Source organism: Xenopus laevis, chromosome 2L (assembly GCF_017654675.1).
Source record: "Xenopus laevis strain J_2021 chromosome 2L, Xenopus_laevis_v10.1, whole genome shotgun sequence".
Classification (NCBI taxonomy): Eukaryota; Metazoa; Chordata; class Amphibia; order Anura; family Pipidae; genus Xenopus; species Xenopus laevis.
Window position 1 is genome coordinate 18,101,406 of NC_054373.1, and position 15,648 is coordinate 18,117,053.

Sequence of the window (15,648 nt, forward strand, 5' to 3'; positions counted from 1 at the left end):
ATGGCAACTTAACTATACAGCGGGCACATGTGTAGGGCAAAATAAAAATTTTATTTGCTGTTTTGAAGGTTTCCCAGGCTTGTGTAGTGCTGCTACATATACCTCCATTGTAACTTCAATTTGGCGCCGTATGCAAGTGAATTAACGCTAGTGCAACTACGAATCTTAGTGAATTTGCCCTATGTGTCATACAGACACAGACACAGTACAATTATTTTATTTAAAAAAAACCCTTTTCAGAATATATATGTAGGGGAGAAGAGAAATCCTTCCCCTGCTTTTCTGTCTGTGACATCATTCAGCCCAGTAACAGGCTGGAGAGCGACCTGATTGGCTGGAGACCGCAGTGCATCCTGGGAGGAGAGGGTGTGCCAGACTGTGAAGCTGTGTGTGTAGGCCCTGCTGGATCTGTGAGGTGTGTAGGAGTGCAGAAAGAGGCTGTCTGACCCTGCCACGCTGCTAAAGCTTCAGAGGAGGAAAGTGCCATTGGTGAGAGTGATTCTGGAGAAGAGTTATTTGTGATTCCAATGTGATCTGCCTCTGAGAGAAAGCGCTGAGTAAATCCCTTGAAGAGAGGATTTGCCACAGGAAGACAGGCCTTGTGTAATTTTGCCTGCTACGTGGGAAGCTGCTATTTTCCAAGGGAAAAGGTACTCTGGGGAAAGGTAGCGCTACCAGGGGAATAAGAGCTCTGGGGAAAGGGACATTGCAATTTGAACTGTGTGCTTTTAACCCTTCCAGACAAGTGGGACTGTGATACTATAAGAACTGTGTTTGAACAGATAGTTAAAACCTAATAAGGATTTAGGTGGTGTCCCTTATATTCCCATACAGGCGTGACTTGTGTATTAGTTACTACTTTACAGTTTATATAAAGTTAAATATTGTTATCCGCAAAGTGTGTGTTTATTATTTCCTAGGGGATTCCTCTGAGGTAAGTTCCTCAGTGCTCCCTAGGTGGAGGCACTGCGCTGTGATTCCTAGTTCCCAGTACTTTTCGACTTGCAAAAGGGACTCAGGGCCCCTGAATTGCCAAGGAAGCTATTATTTAAAGGGACAGTAACCAAAATAGCGTTACATATAGGTTATAAAGCACAATTACTAGACTATACATCGGCTGAACTGAGGAATACATTGAACGATTATAAAATATAATAAAACTATATAAACGAGAAAGGGCTGGTGTTTGTTTACTCGCAGCAGCAACTTTCCAGTACAGTATATTTCGATTCAAAATGTTGCCTCCCACGCTATATAACACAGGAATAGCCCAAATATACAGTCAACACTGGTTTAATTTAAATGCATTGACGAATAAAATGGTTATTGTAGATATTTGCCCTTACCAAAAATGGCCGCCAAATTGTGCGTGATTTGTCACGTGGTGCCGTTGGTTTACGAATGACAGGGGAAAGCGCGCCATCTGGTGTCTTTGCGCAGCGCTGCTGATAGGGAACCAATAGCGTGGTTTCCATTTCCCTGTTGGTGGGGGAAGGATTTGGCGGAGGACGCACGTGTCTATGAGAAGTACTCTGGCTCTGAATGTCACTTTGGTTGGAGGAAGATTGTTGTTGCTGAGAAGCGGGATGAGCCTGAATATGGCAGGAAGATGCGCTGTGCGTGCGGCTTGTGGCAGTAAGTGCGGGGCATCGGGGTGGTCTCCTACACTCTGCTCCCGGCTTAGTAATAACTGTCCCATATCAGTCACATAGAGCTGTTTATAAAGGCCATTAGTTGTGCGAGTCCCCAACACTCCATAGCTGTATATTTTTGTGTTATCAGTTGTTAGATGGTAATATATTGTAATGCCTGGTGCCCCTTGTCCTGATTATATTATAAACCCCAATAAATGTAAATGAAATAATGGTGAACATAGGGACCCCCTGGTTAAATTTGGCAATTTGGCCAACCTCCATTACAAGGTTTATTAGAAAAGGCAGCTTCTCAAACTTGATCCAATGTAGACTATCCCCTTGTGCCCCATTAACACACACTGGGGTCTGGGGTTCATTTACAGATTGCCCCTTGCCCACTAATTTTCACGTCTCAATGACACATAAGTAAGGGCAGTGTCGGACTTGGACACCAGGGGCCCACCAATAAAACCTTAGACCAGGGGCCCACTCTCGGTACTATTATTCTTCATCTCCTTACTCAACCTCTATTCTCCTAGTTTGTTTTCTTTACATTCTGTAATCTATTATTTCATCTATGTGGCCTCTTTGTTCTCATAGAATAGGAAATGGCCATGAAATAGACCAAAAGTTTAGCAGCATGAGGCCCACTGACACCTGGAGTTTTCCTGGTATTCCAGTGCGCCAGTCCGACATTGAGTAAGGGGGCAGAATGGCAGATAAGGTTGCCACCCAGCCGGTAAAACACCTGCCACAGCTGGGACCAGTATTACAAATTTACTGTCAGTGTCGGACTGGGACACCAGGGGCCCACCAAAAAACCTTTGACCAGGGGCCCACTAAGTAATCTTAGACCAGGGGCCCACTCTCAGTACTATTATTCTTCCTCTTCTCACTCAACCTCTATTCCCTAGTCTCTTTTCTTTACATACTATAACCTATCATTCCATCATTTTAGTCTATTTGTTCTCATAGAAATAGGCCAAATATTTAGCAGCATGAGGGCCCACCGGTGTTATCCTGGTGGGCCAGTCCGACCCCGCCTGCAATGTAGTTCGTCGTTCAATCTGTACTACTTTGAAGTTCAGCCCCTTGCTTGCCCCCTTAAGCCATCGAACCTGCCCCAAACTTCACATTCCTCTTTTTTTTCTCCTTCCCTGATCCTCCAGCAATGCCTGTGATGTCATAGTTCTGGTCACCTCCCCGCCCCTCCTACATCACAGACCACCCCTTTTGTTGCCACCCCCCAGCGCTGGCCAGTGAGTTTGTGCCTACATACCTCTCTCTCATGAATACAAAGCTGCCAAACACAGGGAACACTGTATTCGTGGGGATGCAGACAGGTTTTTATTGCAATTTTTCAATTAATTACCTTCACGTGTTTAAAGGGGTTGAGATAACTTTTAGTATGATGTAGTGACTGATATTCTGAGACAATTTGCAATTGATTTACATTTTTTGTTATTTAAGGTTTTAGAGTTATTTAGCTTTTTATTCAGCAGCTCTTCAATTTGCATTTTAGCCATTCCATAACATACCAAAAGTTACCTGAAAGGGGAACCACCCCTTTAACTGGGAATCACCTACTTTATATTGCAATTTTCCTATGGCCCTCCCTAAGATCCCTGTTGCTCACCCCCAGCCTTGCAGTGCCACCTTCACCTCCCATAGGGTGTCTATTAAATTCAGGCTGAACACGTGAATACTGTTTATATTTATAGTTCCATTTATATGCTTTTTCTAAAGGAGAAATAAAGCTCAACTAAACCTTTAGCAGTAAAGATGTGTCTCCAAAGATGCCCCAGTAGCTCCCCATCTACTTTTCTGCTGATTCACTGCACATGCTCTGTGCTGCTGTCACTTACTGAGCTTAGGGACCCACTCACAATATACAGTACACATAGAATAGAAATGTCACAATATAAGACTGATTAAATACAGATAATTACAACATGGCAGCACAGAAACCAGTGCAACTAGCATAAGAATTTAAAAATCAGTTTGTAGCATCAGCTTATATTACAGGCCAACTTAATTTTCTGCTTGATAATTTACGACGCCCCCTAATCTTAGCTTCTCAACAGCTGCTCAGAGCCCACTGAGCATGTGAGTGTCACAGACACTTTCCAAGATGGTGACCCCCTGTGATAAGTTTGAAGTCCTGGATCATTGCTGCTATTGACAAGCTGAAACTTTAGACTGGTGCAATAAGTTTAGTATATAAAATGTGGCATTTGTAGCCATATTCATTTTAAGGGTTTAGTTCTCCTTTAATTCAAGGAAGTGCATCTTTGTAAGTTCAGAATGCGTTTGCCCTTTCGTATTTCTCCTTGGCTAATGATTGGATCTCACCGGTGATACATTAAAATGAGTGCACACAAGTTCCCTACAAGAATGAGATAGTATTGTAGTTATGGTTTTTCACTTAATGAAAATCTAATGCAGTGTTTCTCCCCCGTTTCTAGGATTTTACTCCACAGTTCCGGCTGCCAGACTCTCTACCGCCGAAATCTCCAAGATGCGCTCGGAGCTGTTTAACAAGGAGAAGGAGCGCCAGCTGTCTTTGAACCCACGCGTTGAGAAGATAGAAGTGAAGCATGTTGGGAAGCGGGATCATGGAGCTGTGGGCCTTATGAACAAAGGGCAGTCAACGCCGTATCATTGTGCCATGCGTAAGTTATACAGACACCGGACTGACAGATTGTTGGTGCTGTTATAGTGATGAGGGCATGTAAATGCGGGGAGCTGAATGTGGCTCCAGTGTGGGTAATAACGGGCACAGGCACCTTAGTCAGACACGGAGTTGCCTCTATTTCAATTTGAGGCACTTAGCTAAATTCATTGTGCAGACGCTCTGTTTTCTCCTTATAGGTTATAGTCTGGGTTTAAAATTCTTAGATAATATGAATTTATGGGGGGAATTAAAGGCACAGTTCACCTTCCAAACATTTTTTTTAAAGTTCAGTTTTTTTAATATTTTTTTTTATAGGGGAACTATCTTGAAAAATTTATATAAGCTTCCTCACAACAAAATAAGAAACTTTCTAAATACAATCAATTAAAAATTCTGCATTTTTTCTGAAATAATCAAGTTTATCTTCACTATCCCTCTCTCAGCATCTGTTTCTGTTCATTCTGTCTTCATTCAGCAGTTGGGTGTCAGATATTCATTGACAGATCCAATATATTTTATAGGGGGGCTTCCTTTCCTAGCAGATGTATTAGAGCTCACTCAAATAACTGATTCCAGCACAAATCCTGCATGTAGACAGATTTTAATAAGAGTCTAATACATCTTCTAGGCAAAAGGAGCCCCCCTATAAGATATATTGGATCATTCATCTGACACCCAACTCCTGAATGAAGAGATAATGAAGAGAAACAGATGCTGAGAAAGGAATAGTGAAGATAAACTTGATTATTTTAGAAATGGTACAGAATTAATTGATTGTATTTAGATAGTTTCTTATTTCAGCATGCTGAAGCTAATATTACATTTTTTGCGATAGTTCCCCTTTAAGTTAAAGGACATGTCAACCCCTACAACAAAAAATTTATCAGTGAAATGCCTCATAACATTGTTCACATACCAAGTATTCCAGTCCTTGAAAAGAGATCCGCTAAGCAGCTCTGTTGATTTCGGCTTCCTGCTTGTTTCCTGCACTATCTGCGTCTCTCCCCCCTCCCTTCGGAATGTGCGCTGTAGTTTGGCGATACGCACATGCGCTTTTGTGTAAAATAATCTAGCACATGCGCAGTTGAGTTTAATCAGCTTCGGCAAAATCTCTGAAGACACGCCTGTGTCTTCAATCTGCCAATAGAAAAATAGCGTTGGTGGTTGCTATAGGGACCTGATTCTGGCATGCTTTAACTCTCCGCTCCCCCACTTCCAGCACATATTTCTTCATGCTGACTGCAGCGAGCAAGAGCGGAGACATTAACTATCTCACTGCCACCAGGATAACTATGTAAGTTATCAGCAAGTCCAATACAGCATACTGTGCTTAATGAAATCCTCCTTTTATTTTTGTACAATTATATGTTTATTTCATTTAAAATTAATTTGTAAAGCCCTCATAAGTTCATGTAAGTGCATGCGCAATGCTAACAGGAAGAGCGCAACCCAGAAAAAATGGCCGCCGGGTTAATGAATGTGCAGGGAGGTGAACATTGCATCGGTGCAGGGAAGTGGAAGCGTTTTTCAATGCGAAAATAATGCGGTTCAACTGGGGTTAAGGTAGGCTACACAGACATTATAAAATTAAAAAACGGCTTGACATTTCCTTTAAACCATTTTCACCTATTCATGCTTCCAAGGGGCAGGGAAGTGATAACATCTATTAACATCAGCAGCTTGAGCCCCTACCGATCATGCTCACTCATAAAGTCAGCTGTTATACCAAAGAAATGTATCAACTAATGTAGCAGATTGCTTGAGTTTAGAGAGCTGGCATTGTAACTTACTGAACTAAGACTGGGAAATACCAGAGGGAGGCAATTAAAGCAACTTCAGTACATTTTTTAAAACCCCCCCCAAAAAATTCAAAACAGACAGCAATTAAATGCTTCCTCCATATTTTTTCCTGCTTCAAGCAAATTTACTCATGCAGATTTACAGTTTAAGGTTTTTTTTATGCATCTGAATATATTTTAATGAGCATGCCTCTAAGCTCATGTCCTAACTGATCCAATTTTCCACCATCAATTTACACATGAGAATTCATATCTGTTTTACAGCTGAGTCTTGTTTCTGTGCATTGTTTCAAAGGCAACATGGGAAGCAAGTGATTTGGTTGTTTGTTTTATTGGGCAAAAGTTGAACTTGTGTCTTTTTCTATATCTTAAAGAGTTTAATGCAGTGGCACATTCTTGTTTTTTTTACATAATAGGTCTCCTTTAAAGGGGTGGTTCACTTTTAAGTTAACTTTTAGGGGGTTATTTACTAAACTCCGAATGCAAAAATCCCGAAAAATAATTGATTTTTTTTTTAGTATATAACCGGACTTTTAAAAAATCACAAGTTTTTCGGGATACCTCGAGGATGGAAAAAGTCTGAATCAGAAAATCCGGCATCTCGGACCTGTCTAGGTTGTATATAATTCAATGGGAGAAGTCCCAATGCTTTTTTCATGTGCGCTGGGTTTTGCACAGTACCCCCGAAGATTTCGGAGGTTTCTGGGAAAAAGACATACAATATCTGAGTTTTCAGGTGGAAAATCCATGAAATTCAGATTTTTTCCTGAAAACCACATTTTCGGGACAATGTAATAAGAAACCAGCAGAAAAAAAATGTGCAGATTTAACCGGAGTTTTTGGTAGAACATGTTGAGATAAATTTGTTTTTTGATAAATAACCCCCTTAGTATGTTATAGAAAGGCCAATTCTAACCAACTTTTCAGTTGGCCTTTCTTTTATCTTTTTATAGTTTTTAATTTATTTGGCTTCTTCTTCTTCGGATTCTTTCCAGCTTTCAAATGGGGGCTACAAATGTATTGTTATGGCTACTTTTTATTGCTCATCTTTCTATTCAGGCCTCTCCTATTCATATTCCAGTCTCTTATTCAAATGAGTGCATGGTTGCTAGGGGAATTTGGACCTCAGCAACCTGATTGCTGAAACTGTAGACTGGAGAGCTGCTGAATAAAAAACTAAATAACTCAACAGCCGCAAATATTAAAAGATGAAAGCCAATGGCAAATTGTCTCAGAATATCACTCTCTACGTCATTCTAAAAGTTAATCAAAGGGTGAATGCCTTTTTTAAATGACCTATGAACTTGATCGGGTTCTTAGATTGTAAGCTCCTCTGAGTGAAGTGTAGTGAATGTTAATTTACATTCCAAATCACCCTTCCATAAACTTTAAGGAACATTGACACCAAAAAAATTAAAGTGGTTAAACTTATTTCATAGGTACTGATTCCCTGCACTAATGTTTGCTTGAGAAACACTATTATAGTTTACTTGATCTGCTGTGCAGCCACAGGGGAAGCCAATCTAAGTGAAAACTGAGAACAATCCCTTGAGCACTGCACCACCCTCTCTGCCAAGGATCCTGTTTTCCCTTTCCTGGACCTGTGTAGTAAAGTTACAATTCTAAATCATGTCATCTAAGAAATATTTCTAAAATACAATTATCACCCAAGGTGCTTGAAAGACTCTAATTCAGTTTCTCACATTGATAACTGTAACTCTGTATTAACTGGCTTCACGAACTGTCACTTCTCCAGTCCATAATGAACACTTCTGTTAGACTTATGCACTCCCTGCACTGACTTCCACTACCTTTCAGAATAATATTCAAATTAATGACTCTGACATTCATAGCACTTCTTAAAGGGCATGTAAAGGCAAAAAAATAAAATCCCATTTTTACTTTCTTTAATGAAAACGAAACCTATCTCCAATACACTTACTTTAAAAAATGTGTAGCGTTTTTATATGAAACCTGACTGTATGCAGTGAAATTCTCCCTTCATTTACTGCTGTGGATAGGAATTGTCAGATGGTCCCTAACTGCTGAGCAGGGAAACAATCATACTTATGAACAGCAGGGGGAGCCCCCGCCTTACTTCCCAGCCATGCAGAACTCAAGCAGCTTTGCTGATGACGATCCCTAAGCAGCCCAGACCACACTGAGCATGTGCACAGTCTTAGTCTTGCAAAGATGTTTAACAAAGTTACAAGATGGTGACCCCCTGTAGCCAACTTTGAAAGCAAAAATGATTTGTTTGATTAGGCTTGCGGTGCAGTAAGTTCATGTTTATATTTAGTATACAAAATACAGCATTTCTAGCCTTATTCTATTTTAGACTTTACATGCCCTTTAACTATGCCCCGCCCCACATCTCTGAACTCACCTCTAGATACTCACCCAACCGCTTACTATGCTCCTCTATGACCTGTCTCTCAACTCTTCTCTCATTACCTCCTCACGTATTCACAGTCAAGACTTTGCTAGGGCTGCACCCAATTTCTGGAATTCTCTCAAATGTTTTCTCCGACTCAAAAAAATCTCTTAAAGGGGTGATGCACCTTTGAGTTAACTTTTAGTTATTATAGAATGGCCAATTCTGAACAACTTTTCATTTGGGCTTCATTATTTATTTATTTTGTATAGGTTTCTAATTATTTGACCCCTTCTTCTGACTCTTTCCAGCATTCAAATCGGGATCACTGACCCCATCTGAAAACAAATGTTCTGTAAACTACAACTGTATTATTATTGCTACTTTTTATTGCTCATCTTTCTATTCAGACCTCTCCTATTCATATTCCAGTCACTTAAAGGAGAACTAAAGCTTTTCTAAAGAAGTAGGTAGAAATGTTGTACATGAGGTTTTGTGCTTAAAGGGGAAGGAAACCTAGTTGGCGCAAAAACCCTCCCCCCTCCCGTGTGTTTCCCACCCTCCCTCCTCCCCCTGGCCTACCCGTCCCGCTGGGCAAATGCCCCTAACTTGTTACTTACCCTTCTGCGCAGGTCCAGTCCAGGGAATTCACAGACGACATCTTCTTCCACGCGATCTTCTTCCTGCTTTGAACGGCGTTTTGGCGCATGCGCAGTAGGATCATTTCGCCGGTACGGATCTACTGCACATGCGCCAAAAGTCACAATGTACTTTTGGCGCATGCGCAGTAGATCGTACTAGCGAAATGCTCCTACTGCGCATGCGCCGGTCAAAGCAGGATGGTTGGTTTCAGATAGTTCCCCAGAAATAAAGACTTTCTCCAATTACTTTCTATTTTCTATGTGTGACCGTTTCTTCCTAATATTGAAATGTAAAGTTTAATTTTCACCTTCTTTTGTCTTTCTAATCTAAAGCGGATATGAGTGTGGGGGGGGGGGGGTGGTCGCCGACTCTGTAACTGTTCTAAATCAATACATTTCTAATCTTTGTCCCTGCAAAGCAGAATCCCTGAGTTTCATTACAGGCAGCTGTTAGACTTGATACAATAGTTGCTAATACTTCAGAAGTACTGCTGAAAAATGGATCAAATAAATGTTGCATAATTGTAACAGTTTAACTGACTTACTGAGCTGTCAGACTCAAACACCAGAGTCAGGGACATTAAACTTTAAACTTAGATTTTGGATAAACTGTAAAAAAAAAAAAAAAAAAAAAAAAAAATTGAAAGTAATTGGGAAAAGTGTTTTTTTTTCTGGTGAACAATCAGAAAATAGTGGAACTGAAAGAGTATTTGGAAGGTGTACAACCCCTTTAATAATAAGACCGTGCTATTTAAGGGTGAGCAGCTCTAATGAGCTGGGCCCTTTTTTACTTCTTTCTGTTGTACAGCGCTGCAGATTATATCGCCACTTTATAAATGACTTGTTATCTGGAAACCCAATATCCAGAAAGCTTTATGCATATATCCTAGTTTGACCATAGATCCCGTCGTGTTTGTATGCTGCACATCATGTACATTCACTATTCTGTTCATTATCTAATGCAGAACATTTCCAGTAACGACAAGGAAATAACACTAGAGGGAGCTTGTCTTCCATGGGTTTTATATCAGCTGTGTGTGTCTTGGTGTAAAGCAAAATAAATAAAAAAAATAAAAAATACACTGAATATATTGAAATATACCAAAACAAAATCAAACAAAATACATAATCTTTTTTTTTTTTTTTTGCTTGTATTTTGATCTTAGTAGGGTTGGTCAAGCTGTGGCCCTCCTGTTGCTGTGTAACTATAAATGGCATGCTGGGAATTGTATTTTAACTGCAGTTGAAAGGGCTGCACATTAACATAGGTCATGGAAATAGAGGGGCCACATATCCTGGCCATTGCCTTAATGTATATTTATTTATATATCAAATAAAAACAATCCTATGGTTTGCTTTCCCTATGGGAGGCCAAGTACACAGGTGGATCTTTGCTGTAAGGACATGGGCATTATGATCTGATACCTTAAAGGGATCCTGTCATCGAAAAACATGTTTTTTTTTCCAAAACGCATCAGTTAATAGTGCTACTCCAGCAGAATTCTGCACTGAAATCCATTTCTCAAAAGAGCTAACAGATTTTTTTTATATCTAATTTTGAAATCTGATATGGGGCTAGACATTTTGCCAATTTCCCAGCTGCCCCTGGTCATGTGACTTGTGCCTGCACTTTAGGAGAGAAATGCTTTCTGGCAGGCTGCTGTTTTTCCTTCTCAATGTAACCGAATGGGTTTTTACTATTGGGTGTTGTTCTTTGATCTACCGGGCAGCTGTTATCTTGTGTTAGGGAGCTGCTATCTGGTTACCTTCCCATTGTTCTTTTGTTTGGCTGCTGGGGGGAAAAAGGGAGGGGATAATATCACTCCAACTTGCAGTACAGCAGTAAAGAGTGATTGAAGTTTATCAGAGCCCAAGTCACATGACTTGGGGCAACTGGGAAATTGACAATATGTCTAGCCCCATGTCAGATTTCAAAATTGAATATAAAAAAATCTGTTTGCTCTTTTGAGAAATGGATTTCAGTGCAGAATTCTGCGGGAGCAGCACTATTAACGGATTCATTTTGATTTTTTTTTCCCATGACGGTATCCCTTTAAGAAAGGACCATCAAAATGGGTCATATGTACCAGTGAGCATGATAAGCTTAGCTCCAGAGTTTGCAGGCTGTGCAGCCAGAATTAAACACTATTGCAATGTACCACAGCTGAAACAATTGTCACGTCTTTGTAAGGAGAAGTAAAGCTTTTGATTAAAGGAATTGTTCAGTATAAAAATAAAAACTGGCGCAAAATAAAAAAAAAAATTAAAAGGCTGGAGTGACTGGATGTCTAACAAAACAGAACACTGCTTCCTTCTTTGCGACTCTCTTGCTTTCCACTTACCAGGCAGTAACCAATCAGTGACTTGGGGGGGGCACATCGGTCATAATTGTTGCTTTTGAATCTGAGCTGAATGCTGAGGAACAATACAAACTCACTGAACAGTTATGTCCCATGTAACCCGCTTCAAGTCACTGACTAACTCAGAGTTAGAGAGCTGAAAAGCAGGTAGTAGTGTTCTGGCAATTATGTTAGGTATCCAGTTACTCCACATTTTTGGCTAACTAACTATATTAGAATTTTTTTTTATTTTGCACAGACTATCTATTAACCCAGTTTTTATATTTACACTGAACTGTTCCTTTAAAATATTCACCTGTCATTTAATAGAACTGCTGTGTATGGCAAGTGGTGCAGCTTCTTTCAATAAAAAAAGCACAATTTAGCAATACCCAATTTGCCACATCACTCAAGAGTACAGGTATGGGATCCATTATCCAGAAACCCGTTATTCAAAAAGTTCCAAATTACAGGAATGCTCCTATAGACTCCATCTTAAACAAAAAATTCAAAATTTAAAAAATGATTTCCTTTTTCTCTGTAGTAATGAAACAGTAGCTTGTACTTGATGCCAACTAAGTTATAATTAATCCTTATTGGAGGCAAAATAATTATATTGGTTTTATTTAAAGTTTAAATGATTTTTTAGCAGATGTTCTGTAAAGTATGGGAAAAGACCCCTTATCCGGAAAACCTCAGATCCTGAGTATTCTGGATAACCAGTCTCATACTTGTATCAGGTTGACCGTTTTGGCTGCTGCTGTTGGTGGCCCAGTACCTGAGCATCTCTGCTCCCATCCTGCAATTGATTATTTGTTGTTTGGTTCATTGGACATAATCTTGTAAGATTCCTGTCAATAACAGCAGAAAATGCTTGAATATCCATTTACTTTTAGTATCTTATAGAATGGCCAGTTTTAAGCAACTTTTTAATTGGTCTTCATTATTTAATTTTTATAGTTTTCTAATTATTTCTTCTTCTGATTCTTTCCAGCTTTCAAATGGGGGGTCACTGACCCCATCTAAAAAACAAATGCTCTGTACGGCTACACATGTATTGTTATTGCTACCATTTATTGCTCATCTTTCTATTCAGGCCACTCCTATTCATACTTCAATCTCTTATTCAAATTAATGCATGGTTGCTAGAGTAATTCTGACCCTAGCAACCAGATTGTTGAAACTGCAAACTGGAGAGCTGCTGAATAAAAAGTTAAATAACTCAAAAACCACAAATAATAAAAAATGAAAACCTATTGCAAATTGTCTCTTTAAAGGAACTGGGAATAAATTGTGGTCCCTCTAACCCGACCAGTGACTCGTGAACAACATGTTGCTCCCAGTGGCCTCAAAGCAGGTGCTTATTTTTCAATTCCTAGTTTGAAGGAAAACTTTAATTGCATAATAACCATGTGTACTGGCAAACAGAGCCTCCTGTAGGCTGCCAGGCTACCGATAACAGCCTATATTTGGCACCCCCAGAAACTTTTTGCACGCTTATGTTGCTCTCCAACTTTTTTATATGTGGCTCACTGGTAAAAAAAAAAAAGTTTGGGGACCCCTGGTCTAACTCTAAACAGAGTGTGATCCGCCAGGGCAGTAAATACAATCTGTGTGGATCGGCTGAAGCGCTGCCCATAGATGTGATGATATTGGGGCAGTTAGGTCATATCCACCAAACTGGAATACCATATGTTCATGTATTGCCAGCAAATTCATGATATCTGATATTTGAATTTGGCACAAACGGTGCTCTCTAAGGCTCCATTGGTGAGAACTGCCCTTTTGGGACTTTGATCAGATAACTGATAATCCCCATAAGAGGGTTATTTATCAAAGGTCAAATTTTAGAGGTTTGTGAGGTTTTTTTTTTTTTATACCTCGACAACTCACAACTTGAATGTTTTTCTAATTTAAGAAAAAAACTAGAATGGAAATAACTTGAATCAGCGAATTCAGGTGGAAGAACCGGAAAACTCAAATTAATTGAGTTTTCCACGGGGGGAAAAAAACCTCAATTTGCTTGAATTGATTGAGGTTTTGAGCGAAAGACACCGGAAAAACTTGAACATCATGAAGGCTTTAACATCTTCAAATGGTTCAAGGGACCTCTGCCATTGACTTGTACGTTACCCTGCCAGGTTTTAGCTGGAGTATTTTCAGATTCAAGCTATTTCCCGCTTCGGGGTATAATAAATCGCAAATAGTTTAGTTTTTTTTTGCAAAAAAAATTTGAGTTTTTTTTTTTTTAATCCAAAAATTCTCAAATTTTTTTGTTAAAACTCGACTCGACCTTTGATAAATAAACCCCCTAAGTGTTACCCCTCCCATCAGCCAGTTAAAGTCAGCGAATCAAGAATCTGACCTTGATTTACTCCCCTTTCCATAATTTCCTTGTGGTATATAGAGGAGTGAAAGCTCTTTATGCTCAGTATTCCATAAACGATTGTCTAGTGCTTATTATCCATGCCGCTCCGTCGGGTTCCTGACATTGTTTCCCTTTGTCGTGTTATCTTAACTATAGATACTCCTTTTTCTACATTTAATGGATGTTTCATGTATTCTTCCAAGGTTACCCATAATGGCAGCTGATTGCCAGTTTTGCATTGTTATAACTGAGGTTAATTGTGAGGCTTCGTAATAGAAAAAAGAATGTGTTTGGCGCAGAGAGATGGGAACATAATATTTGAACTTATTCTCTATTTATTTGCCCACACAAACCAGAACAATTTGATTTGTTATGAATGTGTTATATCTAATAAAAGTAATTCAAAAAACAACTGGACGTGCCAAGTTTTTTAAATTACTTAGATATACCATGACCTTGATGAATGAAAATCTTCATAGTCATGACTGTGTTATGACACTGATAAGTAATATATATACTTAAATGATATTGTGCCCTGTAGTGTCCAAATTAGCATTTTGAAACAAAATGACATCATTTAGTTGGCTTTAAAATGGGGCCGGTGCTTCTGGTTGCTGAGAACTGCACAGAACTGGGATACTTGTGAGAGACTACCACAGAGCCATCCTGTTCTTCCGCTGATTCTTTCTTCAGTGGCCTCTGGCAACCCATGCTTAAAGGACAAGGAAAGTCTAAAATAGAATAAGGCTAGAAATGCTGTATTTTGTATACTAAATATAAACATGAACTTACTGCACCACAAGTCTAATCAAACAAATAATTTATGCTTTCAAAGTTGGCCATAGGGGGTCACCATCTTGTAACTTTGTTAGACATCTTTGCAAGACTAAGACTGTGCACATGCTCAGTGTGGTCTGGGCTGCTTAGGGATCGTCATAAACAAAGCTGCTTGAGTTCTGCATGGCTGGGAAGTAAGGCGGGGGCTCTCCCTGCTGTTCATAAGTATGATTGTTTCCCTACTCAGCAGTTAGGGATCTTCTGACAATTCCTATCTACAGCAGTAAATGAAGGGAGAATTTCACTGCATACAGTCAGGTTTCTTATAAAAACGGTACACATTTTTTAATTAAAGTATATTGGAGATAGGTTTCTTTTTCATTAAAGAAAGTAAAATGGGATTTTATTTTTTTTTGCCTTTCCTTGTCCTTTAATAGCGTTTAATAGCATGTAAAGGCAAAAAAAATAAGATCCCATATACATTTATTAAAAAATGTGTACTGTTTTTGTAAGAAACCTGACTGTATGCAGTAAAATTCTCCCTTCATTTACTGCTGCGGATACGAATTGTCAGACGGTCCCTATCTGCTGTGTAGGGAAATAATTAGGGATGCACAGAATCCAGGATTCGGTTCGGGATTCGGCCAGGATTCGGTCTTTTTCAGCAGGATTCGGCCGAATCCTTCTGACCGGCCGGACCGAATCCGCATATGCAAATTAGGGGTGGGGAGGGAAATCATGTGACTTTTTGTCACAAAACAAGGAAGTAAAAATGTTTTCCCCTTCCCACCCCGGATTCTGTTCTGTATTCAGCTGAATCTTTCACAAAGGATTTGGGGGTTCAGCCGAATCCGAAATAGTGGATTCGGTGCATCCCTAGAAATAATCATACTTATGAACAGCAGGGGGAGCCCTCGCCTTACTTCCCAGCCATGCAGAACTCAAGCAGCTTTGTTTGTCTCACTGTTGAGCAGTTAACGACTGTGTAGATATCTGTATTGGATCCTATTTTTTCCTTTACATCTCGTTTACTGTTTCCAAC

The 15,648-nt window shown here is 39.6% G+C and overlaps 1 protein-coding gene across 1 annotated transcript in view; it reads left to right on the plus strand.

Moving 5' to 3' along the window:
• Nucleotides 1-1,440: 1,440 nt before the first annotated feature.
• mrpl39.L (mitochondrial ribosomal protein L39 L homeolog) overlaps nucleotides 1,441-15,648 on the plus strand; it is a 57,517-nt gene continuing 43,309 nt past the window's right edge. The window contains exons 1-2 of the mRNA XM_018245967.2: nucleotides 1,441-1,635; nucleotides 4,100-4,306. Of these exons, the coding sequence (XP_018101456.1) occupies nucleotides 1,521-1,635; nucleotides 4,100-4,306 (322 nt within the window). The 5' untranslated portion in view covers nucleotides 1,441-1,520. The remainder of the gene's footprint in view (nucleotides 1,636-4,099; nucleotides 4,307-15,648) is intronic.